This window comes from Pelodiscus sinensis, unplaced genomic scaffold, assembly GCF_049634645.1.
Source record: "Pelodiscus sinensis isolate JC-2024 unplaced genomic scaffold, ASM4963464v1 ctg135, whole genome shotgun sequence".
NCBI lineage: Eukaryota > Metazoa > Chordata > Testudines > Trionychidae > Pelodiscus > Pelodiscus sinensis.
The window spans coordinates 16,666-34,304 of NW_027465998.1; the positions used below are offsets into that span (position 1 = coordinate 16,666).

Consider the following 17,639-nt stretch of genomic DNA (forward strand, 5'->3'; position numbering starts at 1 on the left):
TCACCCTGGTTCTCGTAGCTCGGCAGGCTCTCTGGGGGAGGGGACAGAGTCAGTGACCCCCTGCCCGCGAGCCCTGGATCCCTGCTGCCTGTCGCCCCCCCGGCTTCCCTCCCCCTCCAGCACCCTCCAGCCATCCGCTGTCCGCCCTTCCGTCCGTCTGTCCCCCTCGAGCGTCCTCCCTTCCGTCCGTCTGTCCCCCTCCAGCGTCCTCCCTTCCGTCCGTCTGTCCCCTCCAGCGTCCTCCCTTCCGTCCGTCTGTCCCCCTCCAGCATCCGCTGTCCGCCCTTCCGGTCCGTCTGTCCCCCTCGAGCGTCCTCCCTTCCGTCCGTCTGTCCCCCTCCAGCGTCCTCCCTTCCGTCCGTCTGTCCCCCTCCAGCCATCCGCTGTCCGCCCTTCCGTCCGTCTGTCCCCTCCAGCGTCCTCCCTTCCGTCCGTCTGTCCCCCCTCCAGCGTCCTCCCTTCCGTCCGTCTGTCCCCCCTCCAGCGTCCTCCCTTCCGTCCGTCTGTCCCCCTCCAGCGTCCTCCCTTCCGTCCGTCTGTCCCCCCTCCAGCGTCCTCCCTTCCGTCCGTCTGTCCCCCTCCAGCGTCCTCCCTTCCGTCCGTCTGTCCCCCCTCCAGCGTCCTCCCTTCCGTCCGTCTGTCCCCCCTCCAGCCATCCGCTGTCCGCCCTTCCGTCCGTCTGTCCCCCTCGAGCGTCCTCCTTCCGTCCGTCTGTCCCCCTCCAGCGTCCTCCCTTCCGTCGTCTGTCCCCCTCCAGCCATCCGCTGTCCGCCCTTCCGTCCGTCTGTCCCCCTCGAGCGTCCTCCCTTCCGTCCGTCTGTCCCCCTCCAGCGTCCTCCCTTCCGTCCGTCTGTCCCCCTCCAGCCATCCGCTGTCCGCCCCTTCCGTCCGTCTGTCCCCTCGAGCGTCCTCCCTTCCGTCCGTCTGTCCCCCTCCAGCGTCCTCCCTTCCGTCCGTCTGTCCCCCCTCCAGCCATCCGCTGTCCGCCCTTCCGTCCGTCTGTCCCCCTCGAGCGTCCTCCCTTCCGTCCGTCTGTCCCCCCTCCAGCGTCCTCCCTTCCGTCCGTCTGTCCCCCTCCACGTCCTCCCTTCCGTCCGTCTGTCCCCCCTCCAGCCATCCGCTGTCCGCCCTTCCGTCCGTCTGTCCCCCTCGAGCGTCCTCCCTTCCGTCCGTCTGTCCCCCCTCCAGCCACCCTCCGCCCTCCTCCCTTCCGTCCGTCTGTCCCCCTCCAGCCGTCCGCTGTCCGCCCTTCCGTCCGTCTGTCCCCCCTCCAGCCACCCCTCCGCCCTCCTCCCTTCCGTCCGTCTGTCCCCCCTCCAGCCGTCCGCTGTCCGCCCTTCCGTCCGTCTGTCCCCCCTCCAGCCACCCCTCCGCCCTCCTCCCTTCCGTCCGTCTGTCCCCCCCTCCAGCCATCTGCCCTCCTCCCTTCCGTCCGTCTGTCCCCCCTCCAGCCATCCGCCCTCCTCCCTTCCGTCCGTCTGTCCCCCCTCCAGCCATCCGCCCTCCTCCCTTCCGTCCGTCCGTCTGCCCCCCCAACCCCCCTCCACCCGTCCACCATTCTCTCTTCTGTCCATCTGCCTGCCCCCTCTCTGCCCATCCCCCCCTGCCTGTCCCACCATCCTCCCTTCCATCCGTCTGCCCCCCCCCACCTTCTCCCTTCTGCCGTCGGCTCGACCCCCCCCCATCCATCCCTCTCTTCCCATCCGCCATCCTCCCTTCTGTCCATCCGCCCAACCTCCCGCTCTCCCCTCCTCCCCACCCATCCAGCGGGTTTCTGTCTGCACATCGCCACCCCCCCACTCACCATTGTCGGTCTCTGTCCTGCAGGAGGAGACCTGGCGGCTCTGGGGCATCTGTGGGGAACGCCTGGAAATGGGGGGGCAGGATCAGGGAGGGCAGAGAGGCACCTGCTCTCCCCAGCAGCACGGGGCTCGCATGGCCCCTCACAGCCTAGCACGCCCCCGAGGTGGTGCCTCAGTTTCCCCAGCTGCTGTTGGCTAGGGGGCAGGAGGGGCGGCTGGCGGGGCGGGGGCTTCGGTATCGCTGCATGCGCGGGGGGAGCCGGGCCCTGGGGACTGGGGGCACCCATGTGGCTGCGTGTCGTGAGCAGTGGCACCCGCAGAGGGGACAGGCCTGGGGGCAGGGCCGGAGGCAGACTCACGGGATGGACAGGAACTGCTCGGCTGGCCCCACGGCTGCTGTTTGATCTGGTTCCTGGCAGGATCTGGGGAGAGAGGGGCAGAGCAGCAGTCAGACGCTGGGGCAGAGACATGGAGAGAAAGCGGGGGGCAGGGGAGATGGGGTGAAGCCTGAGGGAGAAGGGGGCACAGGAGGTGGGAAGCAGCATGGGGGCACAGGGGGCAGCACGTGGGGGCAGGAGACAGGGGCAGCACAGGGGGGGCACAGGGAGCAGTGCGGGGGGCAGCGTGTGGGGCACAGGGGGCAGCCCGTGGGGCACAGGGGGCAGTGTGGGGGCAGTGCGTGGGGCACAGGGGGCAGTGTGGGAGGTGCAGGGGGCAGTGTGGGGGGCAGTGCGTGGGGCACAGGGGGCAGTGTGGGGGGCAGTGCGTGGGCACAGGGGGCAGCGCGTGGGGCACAGGGGGCAGTGTGGGGGGCAGTGCGTGGGGCACAGGGGGCAGCGCGTGGGGCACAGGGGGCAGTGTGGGGGGGCAGTGCGTGGGGCACAGGGGGCAGCGCGTGGGGCACAGGGGGCAGTGTGGGGGGCAGTGCGTGGGGCACAGGGGGCAGTGTGGGGGCAGCGCGTGGGGCACAGGGGGCAGCACGTGGGGTGCAGGGGGCAGTGTGGGGGCAGTGAGTGGGGCACAGGGGGCAGGTGTGGGGGCAGTGCGTGGGGCACAGGGGGCAGTGTGGGGGGCAGTGTGTGGGGCACAGGGTGGCAGCGCGTGGGGTGCAGGGGCGGGGCACGGGGGGCAGTGTGTGGGGCACAGGGGCAGTGCATGGGGCACAGGGGGCAGTGTGGGGGGCAGTGCATGGGGTGCAGGGGGCAGTGCGTGGGGCACAGGGGGCAGTGTGGGGGGCAGTGCATGGGTGCGGGGGCAGTGCATGGGGTGCAGGGGGCAGTGTGGGGGGCAGTGCGTGGGGCACTGGGGGCAGTGTGGGGGGCAGTGCGTGGGGCACAGGGGCAGTGTGGGGGGCACAGGGGGCAGTGCGTGGGGCACTGGGGGCAGTGTGGGGGGCAGTGCGTGGGGCACAGGGGGCAGTGTGGGGGGCAGTGCGTGGGGTGCAGGGGGCAGCGCGTGGGGCACAGGGGGCAGTGCGTGGGGCACAGGGGGCAGTGTGGGGGGCAGCGCGTTGGGGGCACAGGGGGCAGTGTGGGGGGCAGTGCGTGGGGCACAGGGGGCAGCGCGTGGGGCACAGGGGGCAGTGTGGGGGGCAGCGCGTGGGGCACAGGGGGCAGTGTGGGGGGCAGTGCGTGGGGCACAGGGGGCAGCGCGTGGGGCACAGGGGGCAGTGTGGGGGGCAGTGCGTGGGGCACAGGGGGCAGTGCATGGGGCACAGGGGGCAGCGCGTGGGGCACTGGGGGCAGTGTGGGGGGCACAGGGGCAGTGTGGGGGGCAGTGCGTGGGGCACAGGGGGCAGTGTGGGGGCAGTGCGTGGGCACAGGGGGCAGTGTGGGGGGCAGTGCGTGGGGCACAGGGGGCAGTGTGGGGGGCAGTGCATGGGGCACAGGGTGGCAGCGCGTGGGGCACAGGGGGCAGTGTGGGGGCAGTGCGTGGGGCACAGGGGGCAGCGCGTGGGGCACAGGGGGCAGCGCGTGGGGCACAGGGGGCAGTGCATGGGGCACAGGGGGCAGTGTGGGGGGCAGTGCATGGGGCACAGGGGGCAGCGCGTGGGGCACAGGGGGCAGTGCGTGGGGCACAGGGGGCAGTGTGGGGGGCAGCGCGTGGGGCACAGGGGGCAGCGCGTGGGCACAGGGGGCAGCGCGTGGGGCACAGGGGGCAGTGTGGGGGCAGTGCGTGGGGCACAGGGGGCAGTGTGGGGGGCAGTGCATGGGGCACAGGGGGCAGCGCGTGGGGCCACAGGGGGCAGTGTGGGGCAGTGCGTGGGGCACAGGGGGCAGCGCGTGGGGCACAGGGGGCAGCGCGTGGGGCACAGGGGGCAGTGTGGGGGCAGTGCGTGGGGCAAGGGGCAGTGTGGGGGGCAGTGCGTGGGGCACAGGGGGCAGTGTGGGGGGCAGTGCATGGGGCACAGGGGGCAGGCGCGTGGGCACAGGGGGCAGTGTGGGGGCAGTGCGTGGGGCACAGGGGGCAGCGCGTGGGGGCACAGGGGGCAGCGCGTGGGGCACAGGGGGCAGTGTGGGGGCAGTGCGTGGGGCACAGGGGGCAGTGTGGGGGGCAGTGCATGGGGCACAGGGGGCAGCGCGTGGGGCACAGGGGGCAGGATGCGGGGGGTCAGGTACTCACAGCTGGCTCGGGTCAGCACCATGAAGCTGTTGTGGGGGACACAGGGCGGGGGTCTGCGTGGGCAGAGAAGGCCCCATTAGAGCCCGTAAGGCCCCTCCCCGGAGCCCCCCCCGGCCCCACACAGCCCTACCCCCGCAACACCCGGCTGTGGGCCAGACGGACCTCACTTGTACTCGTAGTCGGCAACCGCCGGGACCCCATGGGCTGCAAGAGAGCAGAGCACAGCGTTGGGGGAGGGGACATGGGGGGGAGTTGGGGGGAGAAGGGCGTGGGGGGGGCGCTGGAGGGGAGCAAGGTGTGGGGGAGGACCTGGGGGCACTGGGCGGCAGGAGGTTGTAGGGAGGGATCAGGGCGTGGGGGGCCCAGTCTCAGGCTCCTCTTGCTGTGGGGCAATACCGTGCTGCCCCATGGCTGGAGCGGGGGCAGATCAGGAGGAGCAGGGGTCCTGGACTTACCAGGGGAGCTGGCGTCTCGGCAGCCGATGCACAGAGCCGTCACCAGCACCGCGGGGAGAACCAGCGCCAAGGCCCAGAGCAGCCCGGCCAGCCACACGGCCTCCATCGCACCTGTGGGAGAGGGGTCAGGGGCCTGGACACACGGCCTCCATCGCCCCTGTGGGGAGAGGGGTTAGGGGCCCGGACACACGGCCTCCATCGCCCCTGTGGGGAGAGGGGTCAGGGGCCCGGACACACGGCCTCCATCGCCCCTGTGGGGAGAGGGGTCAGGGGCCCGGACACACGGCCCTCCATCGCCCCTGTGGGGAGAGGGGTCAGGGGCCCGGACACACGGCCTCCATCGCCCCTGTGGGGAGAGGGGTCAGGGGCCCGGACACACGGCCTCCATCGCCCCCTGTGGGGAGAGGGGTCAGGGGCCCGGACACACGGCCTCCATCGCCCCTGTGGGGAGAGGGGTCAGGGGCCCCGACACAACGGCCTCCATCGCACCTGTGGGGAGAGGGGTCAGGGGCCCGGACACACGGCCTCCATCGCCCCAGGGGTACGGGGTCAGGGGCCCGGACACACGGCCTCCATCGCGCCTGTGGGGAGAGGGGTCAAGGGCCCGGACACACGGCCTCCATCGCCCAGGGGGGTACGGGGTCAGGGGCCCGGACACACGGCCTCCATCGCCCCAGGGGTACGGGTCAGGGGCCCGGACACACGGCCTCCATCGCGCCTGTGGGGAGAGGGGTCAGGGGCCCGGACACACGGCCTCCATCGCCCCGGGGGTACGGGGTCAGGGGCCCCGGACACACACGGCCTCCATCGCGCCTGTGGGGAGAGGGGTCAAGGGCCCGGACACACGGCCTCCATCGCCCCGGGGGTACGGGGTCAGGGGCCCGGACACACGGCCTCCATCGCCCCAGGGGTACGGGGTCAGGGGCCCGGACACACGGCCTCCATCGCCCCGGGGGTACGGGGTCAGGGGCCCGGACACACGGCCTCCATCGCCCCGGGGGTACGGGGTCAGGGGCCCGGACACACGGCCTCCATCGCCCCAGGGGTACGGGGTCAGGGGCCCGGACACACGGCCTCCATCGCCCCGGGGGTACGGGGTCAGGGGCCCGGACACACGGCCTCCATCGCCCCGGGGGTACGGGGTCAGGGGCCCGGACACACGGCCTCCATCGCCCCAGGGGTACGGGGTCAGGGGCCCGGACACACGGCCTCCATCGCCCCAGGGGTACGGGGGTCAGGGGCCCGGACACACGGCCTCCATCGCGCCTGTGGGGAGAGGGGTCAAGGGCCCGGACACACGGCCTCCATCGCCCCGGGGGTACGGGGTCAGGGGCCCGGACACACGGCCTCCATCGCCCCGGGGGTACGGGGTCAGGGGCCCGGACACACGGCCTCCATCGCCCCAGGGGTACGGGGTCAGGGGCCCCGGACACACGGCCTCCATCGCGCCTGTGGGGAGAGGGGTCAAGGGCCCGGACACACGGCCTCCATCGCCCCAGGAGTACGGGGTCAGGGGCCGGACACACGGCCTCCATCGCCCCAGGAGTACGGGGTCAGGGGCCCGGACACACGGCCTCCATCGCCCCAGGGGTACGGGGTCAGGGGCCCGGACACACGGCCTCCATCGCCCCGGGGGTACGGGGTCAGGGGCCCGGACACACGGCCTCCATCGCCCCAGGGGTACGGGGTCAGGGGCCCGGACACACGGCCTCCATCGCCCCGGGGGGTACGGGGTCAGGGGCCCGGACACCACGGCCTCCATCGCCCAGGAGTACGGGGTCAGGGGCCCGGACACACGGCCTCCATCGCCCCAGGGGTACGGGGTCAGGGGCCCCGGACACACGGCCTCCATCGCCCCAGGGGTACGGGGGTCAGGGGCCCGGACACACGGCCTCCATCGCCCCGGGGGTACGGGGTCAGGGGCCCGGACACACGGCCTCCATCGCCCCGGGGGTACGGGGTCAGGGGGCCCGGACACACGGCCTCCATCGCCCCAGGGGTACGGGGTCAGGGGCCCGGACACACGGCCTCCATCGCGCCTGGGGGCGAGGGGCAGACAGGACACCTGGGTCCTCTCCCAGCTCTAGGAGGCAGGTGTGGGGGTGAGGTGTCACCGTGGGGCAGGGAGCCCCCTGGTCCCGACCCCGCCTGCAGCCAGACGGGGCTCTCAGCCAGCAGGGACCACAGGGCTGGGAAACCGTTTGTGGCTGGGGGCTGCTGACCCACAGAAAACTCCGTGGGGGGGCCACATGAGGCAAAACCCAACCCCCCCCACATTCTCTTCGCACCAGAGCCTGGGGGGCCAGCCCAGTAGATTCTGGGTTGCTCCAGCCACCAACCAGGGGCAGGAAGGGGGCTGGAGCACCAGCAGGGGGGTGCTGAGTGCTGGGGGTCCCTGAGCCTCAGGACTGCAGCCGGCCCCGGGCTCTGAGGTTCCCCTGCATCGCTGGCTCCGCAGGACCAGGGGCAGCCCAGTTTGGGGAGAGGGGCCCAGAGCCAGGGCCTGTCCCTGTCCCACAAGGAAGGAGCGACCCACACTCAGCTCCTGGTCCCAGGCCTCTGTCCTGCTTACGGGGGAAGGGGTCACCCGTCCTGCCCTCTCCCCGCCCAGGGGACGAAGGGCACAGCCAGCGCAGGCTGCTGGGCTGGGGCAGTGTGACGCGGGGGGGGGCTGTCTGCTTTGGAGCACCGGGCTGGGCTGCTGTGCGATTCCCACAGACTCACCCCACTGGGGAGCAGCCAGACCCCCCGGGAGTGTCTCAGGCTCTGACCGGAGGGGCTGAAGCTCGCCAGAGACGCGGTGCCACCCGGCCATGCTCCCCAGCAGCGGATCGTCTCAGGAGGGGGCCCCCAGGCAGAGCGGGGAAGGCTGGAGATGGAGCTGTGGCTAAAGGAATTGGAGGATCGTAGGGAGCAGCACCCGGACGGAGAGAGGCAGAGGCAGCGCGAGGGCCCACGGCAGAGCGGGGAAGGCTGGAGATGGAGCTGTGGCTAAAGGAATTGGAGGATCGTAGGGAGCAGCACCAGGACGGAGAGAGGCAGAGGCAGCGCGAGGGCCCACGGCAGAGCGGGGAAGGCTGGAGATGGAGCTGTGGCTAAAGGAATTGGAGGATCGTAGGGAGCAGCACCAGGATGGAGAGAGGCAGCGGCAGCGCGAGGGCCCACGGCAGAGCGGGGAAGGCTGGAGATGGAGCTGTGGCTAAAGGAATTGGAGGATCGTAGGGAGCAGCACCAGGACGGAGAGAGGCAGAGGCAGCGCGAGGGCCCACGGCACAGCGGGGAAGGCTGGAGATGGAGCTGTGGCTAAAGGAATTGGAGGATCGTAGGGAGCAGCACCAGGACGGAGAGAGGCAGCAGCAGCGAGAGGGCCCACGGCAGAGCGGGGAAGGCTGGAGATGGAGCTGTGGCTAAAGGAACTGGAGGATCGTAGGGAGCAGCACCAGGACGGAGAGAGGCAGAGGCAGCACGAGGGCCCACGGAAGAGCGGGGAAGGCTGGAGATGGAGCTGTGGCTAAAGGAACTGGAGGATCGTAGGGAGCAGCACCCGGACGGAGAGAGGCAGAGGCAGCGCGAGGGCCTATGGCAGAGCGGGGAAGGCTGGAGATGGAGCTGTGGCTAAAGGAATTGGAGGATCATAGGGAGCAGCACCAGGACGGAGAGGCAGTGGCAGCGTGAGGGCCCACGGCAGAGCGGGGAAGGCTGGAGATGGAGCTGTGGCTAAAGGAATTGGAGGATCGTAGGGAGCAGCACCCGGACGGAGAGAGGCAGCGGAAGCGTGAGGGCCCACGGCACAGCGGGGAAGGCTGGAGATGGAGCTGTGGCTAAAGGAATTGGAGGATCGTAGGGAGCAGCACCCGGACGGAGAGAGGCAGAGGCAGCGCGAGGGCCCACGGCAGAGCGGGGAAGGCTGGAGATGGAGCTGTGGCTAAAGGAACTAGAGGATCGTAGGGAGCAGCACCAGGACGGAGAGAGGCAGAGGCAGCGCGAGGGCCCACGGCAGAGCGGGGAAGGCTGGAGATGGAGCTGTGGCTAAAGGAATTGGAGGATCGTAGGGAGCAGCACCAGGACGGAGAGAGGCAGAGGCAGCGCGAGGGCCCACGGCAAAGCGGGGAAGGCTGGAGATGGAGCTGTGGCTAAAGGAATTGGAGGATCGTAGGGAGCAGCACCAGGACGGAGAGAGGCAGAGGCAGCGCGAGGGCCCACGGCAGAGCGGGGAAGGCTGGAGATGGAGCTGTGGCTAAAGGACCTGGAGGATTGTAGGGAGCAGCACCAGGACGGAGAGAGGCAGTGGCAGCGCGAGGGCCCACGGCAGAGCGGGGAAGGCTGGAGATGGAGCTGTGGCTAAAGGAATTGGAGGATCGTAGGGAGCAGCACCCGGACGGAGAGAGGCAGCGGAAGCGTGAGGGCCCACGGCACAGCGGGGAAGGCTGGAGATGGAGCTGTGGCTAAAGGAATTGGAGGATCGTAGGGAGCAGCACCCGGACGGAGAGAGGCAGAGGCAGCATGAGGGCCCACGGCAGAGCGGGGAAGGCTGGAGATGGAGCTGTGGCTAAAGGAATTGGAGGATCGTAGGGAGCAGCACCAGGACGGAGAGAGGCAGCGGCAGCGCGAGGGCCCACGGCAGAGCGGGGAAGGCTGGAGATGGAGCTGTGGCTAAAGGAACTGGAGGATCGTAGGGAGCAGCACCAGGACGGAGAGAGGCAGCGGCAGCGCGAGGGCCCACGGCAGAGCGGGGAAGGCTGGAGATGGAGCTGTGGCTAAAGGAATTGGAGGATCATAGGGAGCAGCACCCGGACGGAGAGAGGCAGCGGCAGCGCGAGGGCCCACGGCAGAGCGGGGAAGGCTGGAGATGGAGCTGTGGCTAAAGGAATTGGAGGATCGTAGGGAGCAGCACCCGGACGGAGAGAGGCAGAGGCAGCGCGAGGGCCCACGGCAGAGCGGGGAAGGCTGGAGATGGAGCTGTGGCTAAAGGAATTGGAGGATCGTAGGGAGCAGCACCAGGACGGAGAGAGGCAGAGGCAGCGCGAGGGCCCACGGCAAAGCGGGGAAGGCTGGAGATGGAGCTGTGGCTGAAGGAACTGGAGGATGGTAGGGAGCAGCACCAGGACGGAGAGAGGCAGAGGCAGCGCGAGGGCCCACGGCAGAGCGGGGAAGGCTGGAGATGGAGCTGTGGCTAAAGGAATTGGAGGATCGTAGGGAGCAGCACCAGGACGGAGAGAGGCAGCGGCAGCGTGAGGGCCCACGGCAGAGCGGGGAAGGCTGGAGATGGAGCTGTGGCTAAAGGAATTGGAGGATCGTAGGGAGCAGCACCCGGACGGAGAGAGGCAGAGGCAGCGCGAGGGCCCACGGCAGAGCGGGGAAGGCTGGAGATGGAGCTGTGGCTAAAGGAATTGGAGGATCGTAGGGAGCAGCACCCGGACGGAGAGAGGCAGAGGCAGCGCGAGGGCCCACGGCAGAGCGGGGAAGGCTGGAGATGGAGCTGTGGCTAAAGGAATTGGAGGATCATAGGGAGCAGCACCAGGACGGAGAGAGGCAGAGGCAGCGCGAGGGCCCACGGCAGAGCGGGGAAGGCTGGAGATGGAGCTGTGGCTAAAGGAACTGGAGGATCGTAGGGAGCAGCACCCGGACGGAGAGAGGCAGAGGCAGCGCGAGGGCCCACGGCAGAGCGGGGAAGGCTGGAGATGGAGCTGTGGCTAAAGGACCTGGAGGATCGTAGGGAGCAGCACCCGGACGGAGAGAGGCAGCGGCAGCGCGAGGGCCCACGGCAGAGCGGGGAAGGCTGGAGATGGAGCTGTGGCTAAAGGAATTGGAGGATCGTAGGGAGCAGCACCCGGACGGAGAGAGGCAGCGGCAGCGCGAGGGCCCACGGCAGAGCGGGGAAGGCTGGAGATGGAGCTGTGGCTAAAGGAATTGGAGGATCATAGGGAGCAGCACCCGGACGGAGAGAGGCAGAGGCAGCGCGAGGGCCCACGGCAGAGCGGGGAAGGCTGGAGATGGAGCTGTGGCTAAAGGACCTGGAGGATCGTAGGGAGCAGCACCCGGACGGAGAGAGGCAGAGGCAGCGCGAGGGCCCACGGCAGAGCGGGGAAGGCTGGAGATGGAGCTGTGGCTAAAGGAATTGGAGGATCGTAGGGAGCAGCACCCGGACGGAGAGAGGCAGAGGCAGCGCGAGGGCCCACGGCAGAGCGGGGAAGGCTGGAGACGGAGCTGTGGCTAAAGGAATTGGAGGATCGTAGGGAGCAGCACCCGGACGGAGAGAGGCAGAGGCAGCGCGAGGGCCCACGGCAGAGCGGGGAAGGCTGGAGATGGAGCTGTGGCTAAAGGAATTGGAGGATCGTAGGGAGCAGCACCAGGACGGAGAGAGGCAGAGGCAGCGCGAGGGCCCACGGCAGAGCGGGGAAGGCTGGAGATGGAGCTGTGGCTAAAGGACCTGGAGGATCGTAGGGAGCAGCACCCGGACGGAGAGAGGCAGAGGCAGCGCGAGGGCCCACGGCAGAGCGGGGAAGGCTGGAGATGGAGCTGTGGCTAAAGGACCTGGAGGATCGTAGGGAGCAGCACCCGGACGGAGAGAGGCAGCGGCAGCGCGAGGGCCCACGGCAGAGCGGGGAAGGCTGGAGATGGAGCTGTGGCTAAAGGACCTGGAGGATCGTAGGGAGCAGCACCAGGACGGAGAGAGGCAGAGGCAGCGCGAGGGCCCACGGCAGAGCGGGGAAGGCTGGAGATGGAGCTGTGGCTAAAGGACCTGGAGGATCGTAGGGAGCAGCACCAGGACGGAGAGAGGCAGAGGCAGCGCGAGGGCCCACGGCACAGCGGGGAAGGCTGGAGATGGAGCTGTGGCTAAAGGAATTGGAGGATCGTAGGGAGCAGCACCAGGACGGAGAGAGGCAGCGGCAGCGCGAGGGCCCACGGCAGAGCGGGGAAGGCTGGAGATGGAGCTGTGGCTAAAGGAATTGGAGGATCGTAGGGAGCAGCACCAGGACGGAGAGAGGCAGCAGCAGCGAGAGGGCCCACGGCAGAGTGGGGAAGGCTGGAGATGGAGCTGTGGCTAAAGGACCTGGAGGATCGTAGGGAGCAGCACCAGGACGGAGAGAGGCAGCGGCAGCGCGAGGGCCCACGGCAGAGCGGGGAAGCCGAGAGGCCCCAGCTGCGGTGAGTGGGGAGGTGCCCCGGGGTTGAGAGGTTCCTGCTGCCCCAGTGTAAGGCCGTGGGGGACTCGGACGGGTTCCTTAGCTCCTCTGAGCGAGCCTGCGAGCGGCACCAGGTCCCCCCAGCCGACTGGCTCCGGCAGCTCCCCCCTTGCTGGATCAGGAGGCCGCAGGGGGCTCGGCCAGCTGGAGCTGCAGCCGGGGGCTAGGAAGGGTCCGACAGGCCCTGCTGCACAAGTTGGGGCTGCCCCCGAGACGTAAGGAAGACGTTCCGGGGGGTGCGGAAGGGCCCCGTGCAGACCTGGCCTCCCGCCGGGCGCAGTCCTGCCGCAAGCGGGTGTGCGGGGCTGGGCCCAGACCGCAGGGGACTGCTCACGCTGACGGTGCTAGAGCGGCTCTATGGACCGTGCCCGCCCGCCCTGAGGCCGTGGCTCAAGGACCGGGAGCCGCAGGACCCCACGCGCGGGGGAGCTGGCCGATGAGTTCGCAGCCAGCCGGTCCGGGGGGAGGGAATCCGAGAGACCGGTTCTCGGCAGTGCAACTGGGGAAGCGCCTATGGGGCGGGTCCCGAACAGGGGGGCCAGAGGGCCAGCCGGGCCCGGATAGAGCCGGCCCGAGGGGCCCTGACCTGCCAGCGCTGCGGGCAAAAGGGCCGCAAACAGGCTGTGCCCCAAAGCCCGGACAGGCCCCACAGCCCGACACTTCCCGGGGTTAACTGGCCGGGGCTGGAGGAGGAGCTGCCCTCAGCGCAGGGGGGAGGCCGGTCCGGCCAGCTCCTCCGGGAGACCTGACGCTCCAGAGGCAGGTGTCTCCGTGTACGCGGTGGGGCAGGGCGGCCCCTGCGGAGCGAGAGCCTCGTGCCGCTGGAGGTGAGTGGCAGGGAGGTGACGGGCCACTGGGCCACGGGCCACTGGGACACGGGCGGAGGTGACGCTGGCCCAGCCTGAGCTAGTGGCCCCAGACCACATGGTGCCCAGCACCCAGCTGACCCTGGGGGGCAGACGGGACCCGTTCAAGGTGCCCGTAGCCTGGGTGCATCTGAAGTGGGGGGCCAAGGAGGCCCAAGGACGTGGGGGTCACCAGCACTTGCCCACCGAGGTGCTGATGGGGGGTGACCTAGCAGAGTGGCCAGATGGACCCCACAGGGCCCTGGTCACCACCAGTAGGCAGAGCCAGCGGGGGACTGGCGACCCTGACCCAGGGGAGGGCTCCCTGCAGGGGGCTCAGGGCCCCATCCCTGCAAACACGGGGCCCAGCTGGGCTGGGACCCCAGACCCCCATGGCAGGGGGAGAACAGGACGTGCCCCAGTGGTGGAATTGCAGGCCAAGGTGCAGGCAGACCCCCCCTTGCAGAGGCTGAGGGACCGGCCTGGCCCCGGCGCAGCTCAGCCCTGGGGGAGGCGGCCCGGAGAGATTCCTAGGGGAGCGGGGATCCTGTACCGGGACCGGCTCCCCCGGGGAAAGTGGATTGGGGGGGTCCATCGGCAGCTGGTGGTTCCCCAAAAGTGTCTCCCCAGGCTGCGGTATCCGGCCCATGAGGTCCCGTTCGCGGGGCCCCAGCGCACCCGGCTCAGGCTGCTTCCAGCCTTCTACTGGCCGGGGTATTGGTGGCCGTGCGGCGGGCCTGCCAGAGGGTGGGGGAAGCTGCCTTGAGGCGCTGGCCACCACAGAGGAGCAGTTAAGGCAGCGATAGAGGCAGCGGGGCTGTGGGCCAGGCCACCCGGACGGGGAGAAATACCACCTGGGAGCTGTGGGTTTGGCTCCCCACTGCCCCGGGGCCGTGGCCCTGCCCTCCAGCGAGCATCTGGAGTGTTGTGTCCAGTTCTGCCCCCCCCCCACTACACAAAGGATGTGGACGCATTGGAGAGGGTCCAGCGGAGGGCAACCAAAATGCTGAGGGGGCTGGAGCACATGACGTATGAGGAGAGGCAGAGGGACTTGGGTCTGTTTAGTCTGCAGAAGCGAAGAGTGAGGGGGGATTTGATAGCAGCCTTCAACTTCCTGAAGGGAGGTTCCAAGGAGGCTGGAGAGAGGCTGTTCTCAGTAGTGACAGATGCAGAACAAGGAGCAATGGGCTCAAGTTGTGGTGGGAGAGGTCCAGGGTGGATATTAGGAAAAACTCTTTCCCTAGGCGGGTGGTGAAGCGCTGGGCTGGGTTCCCTAGGGAAGTAGTGGAGTCTCCATCCCTAGAGGTGTTTCAGTCTCGGCTTGACAAGGCCCTGGCCGGGTTGATTTAGTTGGGTTGGTCCTGCCTAGAGCGGGGGCGGGGCCTGGACTTGATGACCTGAGGTCTCGTCTAGCTCGATGATTCTATGGTTAGAGCCGGGTGGGGGCGGGACGCCTGGGTTCTCTCCCGGCTCCCCGAGGGGAGCGGGGCCTAGTGGTTAGAGCCGGGTGGGGGCGGGACGCCTGGGTTCTCTCCCGGCTCGCCGAGGGGAGCGGGGCCTAGTGGTTAGAGCCGGGTGGGGGCGGGACGCCTGGGTTCTCTCCCGGCTCCCCGAGGGGAGCGGGGCCTAGTGGTTAGAGCCGGGTGGTGGCGGGACGCCTGGGTTCTCTCCCGGCTCCCCGAGGGGAGCGGGGCCTAGTGGTTAGAGCCGGGTGGGGGCGGGACGCCTGGGTTCTCTCCCGGCTCCCCGAGGGGAGCGGGGCCTAGTGGTTAGAGCCAGGTGGGGGCGGGACGCCTGGGTTCTCTCTGCAGGGGCCGGATCCTGGCGGTTGCGGGGCCGGGGGGCTGACTCAGCCGGGGGCCGGATCTGCTGCAGCAGCAGGTGGGCGGAGGCTCCAGCACTCGGCTCAGCTCTGCAGCTGCGGTTTCCACCCCCGGCTGCGCCTGCCTCTCGCTGCGGCTGCTGCTGGGGGCTGGGCCAGGCAACGCGCCTCAGCCTCTCCCCCCCCCCGATCCGGGACCCCACTCCCCCCCCCCGGAGCCAGGACCTCAGCTGCTCCCACCCCGAGCCAGGACCCCGCTCCCTCCCCCCGGAGCCAGGACCTCAGCCTCTCCCCCCCCCCGAGACCCCACTCCCCCCCCCCGGAGCCAGGACCTCAGCTGCTCCCACCCCGAGCCAGGACCCCGCTCCCTCCCCCCGGAGCCAGGACCTCAGCCTCTCCCCCCCCCCCCCCGAGACCCCACTCCCCCCCCCCGGAGCCAGGACCTCAGCCTCTCCCCCCCCCCCCCCGAGCCGGGACCTCAGCTGCTCCCACCCCGAGCCAGGACCCCGCTCCCTCCCCCCGGAGCCAGGACCTCAGCCTCTCCCCCCCCCCCCCGAGCCGGGACCTCAGCTGCTCCCACCCCGAGCCAGGACCCTGCTCCCCCCCCCGGAGCCAGGACCTCAGCCTCTCCCCCCCCCCCCCCCGAGCCAGGACCTCAGCTGCTCCCACCCCGAGCCAGGACCCCGCTCCCTCCCCCCGGAGCCAGGACCTCAGCCTCTCCCCCCCCCCCCCCCGACACCCCACTCCCCCCCCCCCCCGGAGCCAGGACCTCAGCCTCTCCCCCCCCCCCGAGACCCCACTCCCCCCCCCCCGGAGCCAGGACCTCAGCCTCTCCCCCCCCCCCCCGAGACCTCAGCTGCTCCCACCCCGAGCCAGGACCCTGCTCCCCCCCCCGGAGCCAGGACCTCAGCCTCTCCCCCCCCCCCGAGCCAGGACCTCAGCTGCTCCCACCCCGAGCCAGGACCCCGCTCCCTCCCCCCGGAGCCAGGACCTCAGCCTCTCCCCCCCCCCCCCGAGCCGGGACCTCAGCTGCTCCCACCCCGAGCCAGGACTCTGCTCCCTTCCCCGGAGCCAGGACCTCAGCCTCTCCCCCCCCCCCCGAGCCGGGACCTCAGCTGCTCCCACCCCGAGCCAGGACCCCGCTCCCTCCCCAGAGCCAGGACCTCAGCCTCTCCCCCCCCCCCGAGACCCCACTCCCCCCCCCCCGAGCCAGGACCTCAGCCTCTCCCCCCCCCCGACCCCACTCCCCCCCCCCCGAGCCAGGACCTCAGCCTCTCCCCCCCCCCCGAGCCAGGACCTCAGCCTCTCCCCCCCCCCCGAGCCGGGACCCCACTCCCCCCCCCCCGAGCCAGGACCTCAGCCTCTCCCCCCCCCCCGAGCCAGGACCTCAGCCTCTCCCCCCCCCCCGAGCCGGGACCCCACTCCCCCCCCAAGCCGGGACCTCAGCCGCTCCCCCCCCCCCGAGAGCCTGCTCTAAACCCTGGACCCCACTCCCCCCCCGAGCCGGGACCCTGCTCTAACCCCTAGACCCGGCTCCCCCCCAGAGCTGGGAGACCCCAGCCCCCTGCAGGAGAAGGGCACAGACCCACACAGGCCCCAGGGCAGCAGGAGCCCTAGAGCGTGGCCAGTGGTCGACCCGAACTACCAGGCCAGCGAGGGCGCAAACCGGCACCAGAGGAACCAGGGGGGATGTGGGGGGCTGGGATGGGGGAGGGGTCCACTGACACCAAAGTGTTTGTATGCGGGGGGGGGGAGACTCAGGGCTCGTGGGGCAATGAACCAAGTGGCCCCAGAGAGCAGTGGGGGGCCCAGGGCGACTGTGGGTCAGGGGCCACGGAGCAGTGGGGGGCCCGGGGCTAGGGGGGATTGCGGGTCAGGGGCCACGGAGCAGTGGGGGGCTGGTGGGGGGGATTGTGGGTCAGGGGCCACAGAGCGGTGGGGGCCCGGGGCTGAGGGGGATTGTGGGTCGGGGGCCACGGAGCGGTGGGGGCCCGGGGCTGAGGGGGATTGTGGGTCGGGGGCCACGGAGCGGTGGGGGCCCGGGGCTGAGGGGGGATTGCGGGTCGGGGGCGACGGAGCGGTGGGGGCCCGGGCCTAGGGGGGATTGCGGGTCAGGGGCCACGGAGCGGTGGGGGGCCCGGGCCTAGGGGGGATTGCGGGTCGGGGGCCACGGAGCGGTGGGGGGCCCGGGGCTGAGGGGGGATTGCGGGTCGGGGGCCACGGAGCGGTGGGGGGCCCGGGCCTAGGGGGGATTGCGGGTCGGGGGCCACGGAGCGGTGGGGGGCCCGGGGCTGAGGGGGATTGCGGGTCAGGGGCCACGGAGCGGTGGGGGGCCCGGGGCTAGGGGGGATTGCGGGTCAGGGGCCACGGAGCGGTGGGGGGCCCGGGGCTGAGGGGGATTGCGGGTCGGGGGCCACGGAGCGGTGGGGGGCCCGGGGCTGAGGGGGATTGCGGGTCGGGGGCCACGGAGCGGTGGGGGGCCCGGGGCTGAGGGGGATTGCGGGTCGGGGGCCACGGAGCGGTGGGGGGCCCGGGGCTGAGGGGGATTGCGGGTCGGGGGCCACGGAGCGGTGGTGGGGCCCGGGGCTAGGGGGGATTGCGGGTCGGGGGCCACGGAGCGGTGGGGGGCCCGGGGCTAGGGGGGATTGCGGGTCGGGGGCCACGGAGCGGTGGGGGGCCCGGGGCTAGGGGGGATTGCGGGTCAGGGGCCACGGAGCGGTGGGGGGCCCGGGGCTAGGGGGGATTGCGGGTCAGGGGCCACGGAGCGGTGGGGGCCCGGGCCTAGGGGGGATTGCGGGTCAGGGGCCACGGAGCGGTGGGGGGCCCGGGGGTAGGGGGGATTGCGGGTCAGGCCCAAGGGGCCCGGCCCCACGGCGTGACCGGTGGGCTACTGGCACTAGGCCGCA

General features: G+C 71.1%; 1 protein-coding gene across 1 annotated transcript in view; it reads right to left on the reverse strand.

Annotated features, from left to right (window-relative positions):
- The window catches only part of LAT (linker for activation of T cells), a gene marked incomplete at its 5' end in the record, with an annotated part of 30,373 nt that overhangs the window by 12,140 nt on the left and 594 nt on the right, over nt 1-17,639 (reverse strand). Inside the window, 6 exons of the mRNA XM_075917934.1 lie at nt 5-31; nt 1,805-1,866; nt 2,162-2,224; nt 4,425-4,477; nt 4,592-4,628; nt 4,880-4,990. Coding sequence (XP_075774049.1) covers nt 5-31; nt 1,805-1,866; nt 2,162-2,224; nt 4,425-4,477; nt 4,592-4,628; nt 4,880-4,990 — 353 coding nt within the window. The remainder of the gene's footprint in view (nt 1-4; nt 32-1,804; nt 1,867-2,161; nt 2,225-4,424; nt 4,478-4,591; nt 4,629-4,879; nt 4,991-17,639) is intronic.